Below are 3023 nucleotides of genomic sequence, written 5' to 3'. Positions count from 1 at the left end.
CCGCCGCCAGCAGGCATAGTAGGGGTCTCGCCGCCGCCAGCGGGCATGGTGGGGCTCTCACCACCACCGTCTCCACCAGGGGCGCCAGGGGTCTGACTGCTGCAGTCAACAGTCACGGTTGTGTAGAGAGTAGTTGTGGGGAGGCACTCGGAGCAGTCATCACCACCACCGCCGCCGCCGCCGCCGGCAGGGCTGGAAGGAGAGGGAGAGACGGCGGGAACGGTAGAGCCGCTCTGGGTAGGGCCCTCACCACCACCACCGGCCGGCTGGCTGGGCGAAGGAGACTCACCACCGCCGCCGCCACCTCCGGCACCGCCGCCAGGGCTGCTGGCAGAGGGAGAGGGCGACATGGAAGATGACATGGATGGCGACATGGAAGATGACATGGATGGCGACATGGCGGGTGTAGAGCTAGCGGGGGCGGAGGAAGAAGGGCCAGCGCCGCTGGAGGGGGAACCTGAGCAGGAGTCGGCCATCAACTGCACGTTGACGCAGTTGGAGACATCACCGGAGTCGGGAGATGTGTAGATGTTCTTTCCACCGTTTTCACCAGTTTCGCAGGCAACGAAGCCAGTCTGGCCGTTGTATGTGAGCTGGCCGTTCGAGTTGATGGTGAATCCCGGGGTAGGGGTAGCGCCAGCATCGCACTGGAACTGTGTTGTGGGGGCTGCAAAAGTGTTAGATATATGGTTCGATTTGAGATTCCAAGTGTCAAGGAGACATACGAGTCAAGATACAGCCACGGCCGTTGCCATCGGTGAGACCGCCGTTCTGGTCAATGCAGTACTGTCCGGGAGGCAGGTCACCGCCAATGCGGTTCTGTCCATCTCCAAGCTGGCCGACAGTGCCGGACGCATCGCCGGATGCTGTGATTTGGAAGCAGCAGCTGGTGTCACGGGGAACCAGGGCGTTGGCACCTGCAGCGAAGACTGCGAGGGTAGCGAAGTTTCTCATGCTGACGGACATTATCAACCGAGAAACTGATGAAAACTGATGAAGCGAGTGTCTTGAAAGAGTCAGGATGATTCTTGACCTTTCCTTGAGTTGATGGACAAAAGCTCCGGGGGGCAGATGCTACTTTATAACTTCCGGGTGGATGCGCCGGAACAATTGCGTGGGAGTATGCAGTCATCAGTCTCATGGAGGGAAGAGTGAACCCTGGAAGAGCAATCTCCAGTTTGACCCAATGACATTGATTCATAGCAAGCATAAACAGGATGTGACCCGTTCATGGGACCCAGGTCTGGAACTCCTGTTAGGCACAGTGGATGATGAGGGGCTAGACGTCATGGCTGGTTGTGGAGCTCGATTCATTTCACTTTATAAAGTGAATCCGGGACATATCTCCCTGCCACTGAGTTGACAGCGGGGGCCAGTACAGGTAATCAATCAACAGTAGGCCTTCACAACTGCACTGAATCGGCACTTCTCTGCCTTGGCCAGGGTTCCTCGATACGTGGTTCCGATGAGCTTCTGCTGGACGAGGGCGAATTGTGGTCTTGTCCATAAACTCAAGTGGTTCTGGTAGCCCACAACCGGACCATAGCTGGCGGACACTGCTCACGCCACTAGTGATTGAAAGCTAAGGTTGCCCTTGCGGTCTGGTGAAGACAAGGCTTCATGGCATGAGCCGTGCCCGCATGTTCTAATCCGCGTCCCACAAAAAGTGATGTGTACTCTGTTCATGGGGTAAAAAATTCGCAGGTTCGCCGGCATTCGAGTAAGCCATGTGTGCGTAGGGTAGTGAACCGGACAGTTGTGGAAACCGAAAGTGCGAGTGCCTGGCAGTTGCATCATACTGGGCCAGACAAGGCCGCAAAGGCCTCATCAGCTCCACGGCGAGTAGTGGAGCGATTCATTGTTGAATGGCGTCCGATCTGATGGCCCATTCGCTCGATCCCGTCGTCAGAGCAGCGACTGGGCATCATCAATCGAGGACCTGCATGAGTTGGATCTGGAGTGGAGGTTCTCGCCAGGGACGCAAGGTGAGTCGTTGGTCGGAAGGGGAAAAAACTGGCAGTCCCGGCGGATTAGGTGGACCGCCGCATTGAATCGCATCCAACGGCTTTGCTTGTTTTCTTATTCCAACTCCATTTGTCTCCATCAACCATCGGCTCTCGGATGCTCCAGCGTCAGACTGGCTACGTACCTCTGCTTCAACTTCAGGCAACTGCTAATGTTGATCCTGTCCACCACTGAACGTCATTGTACGCACAATTTGTAAACAATGGAAGCGAGGTGGACTTGCACCTGAATCTGAGATGAGGTTTCTCCCACCCAGCCAGGCCCAGTCACTTACCACGGTTGAACAGCAGGCCGTCACTGGTAACGAGTACGAAAAACCAAGATACCTGCACTATGCCCGATAATTATAGATTCCGCCTCCAAGCTGAACTTAACTCCGCGGGGACCGTTCCTCCACCACTCACAAGCATTGAATCCCAGGGTATCCGAATTTTGGCATCAGAATCTATCCAGCTAGTCGACCGGAGATCTTCCACTAAACACAAAAGCAGTGCCATTGGATACTAAATGCCTCAAGACTTCATTTCAAGATTTCTTTCCGCGAGCTATGTACTATTCGGGCATAAGGCTGGAGTCGTCTCGATGATGTGGTCACCGAACGCAAGACATTGGCCTTGGCATGTAGTGTACGAGTACGCTCCACGGAACATGGCACAGCTCAGGAGTAATTGCTAGTCAGTAGTCACCGAGCACTTCGTAAGGTCAGCATGATTGTTCTATTTCAGGAACAGGCAACTCGGTAATCGAATGCAGGCGGAGAAGGGCATTCTACTCATGAGGAAACGATTGACTCTCTCATGGAAGTATGATGTGTAGGGTGAAACGTAACCGCATCTCCATCGAGTCCAGACCGTAAGTACCCGGGCGGGCACAATACAGCCAAGAAGAAGACCGGTCAGAGAGCCCTCGCTGATTAATCTCGGAGTTCTGCGTGGTGAAAATACCCATGGGAAAATGATAAGCTCACTGCAAAGATTGTAGAACTCCTGTGCTTTACT

At 54.5% G+C, this 3023-nt stretch overlaps 1 protein-coding gene across 1 annotated transcript; it reads right to left on the bottom strand.

Annotated features, from left to right (window-relative positions):
- Positions 1 to 61: 61 nt before the first annotated feature.
- BDV14DRAFT_204755 (putative GPI anchored cell wall protein) lies at positions 62 to 966 on the bottom strand (the record flags this gene model as incomplete). Its single annotated transcript, XM_073774585.1, has 2 exons — positions 62 to 667; positions 726 to 966. Coding segments are annotated over 2 exons (847 nt in total), but the record flags the coding sequence as incomplete, so codon positions are not given.
- Positions 967 to 3023: the final 2057 nt, after the last annotated feature.

This window comes from Aspergillus stella-maris (genome assembly GCF_047715825.1).
Source record: "Aspergillus stella-maris strain CBS 113639 unplaced genomic scaffold BDV14scaffold_80, whole genome shotgun sequence".
Lineage (NCBI taxonomy): Eukaryota > Fungi > Ascomycota > Eurotiomycetes > Eurotiales > Aspergillaceae > Aspergillus > Aspergillus stella-maris.
The sequence above is the reverse complement of the archived record's forward strand: the minus strand, read 5'-3'. Positions and strand labels throughout refer to the sequence as shown.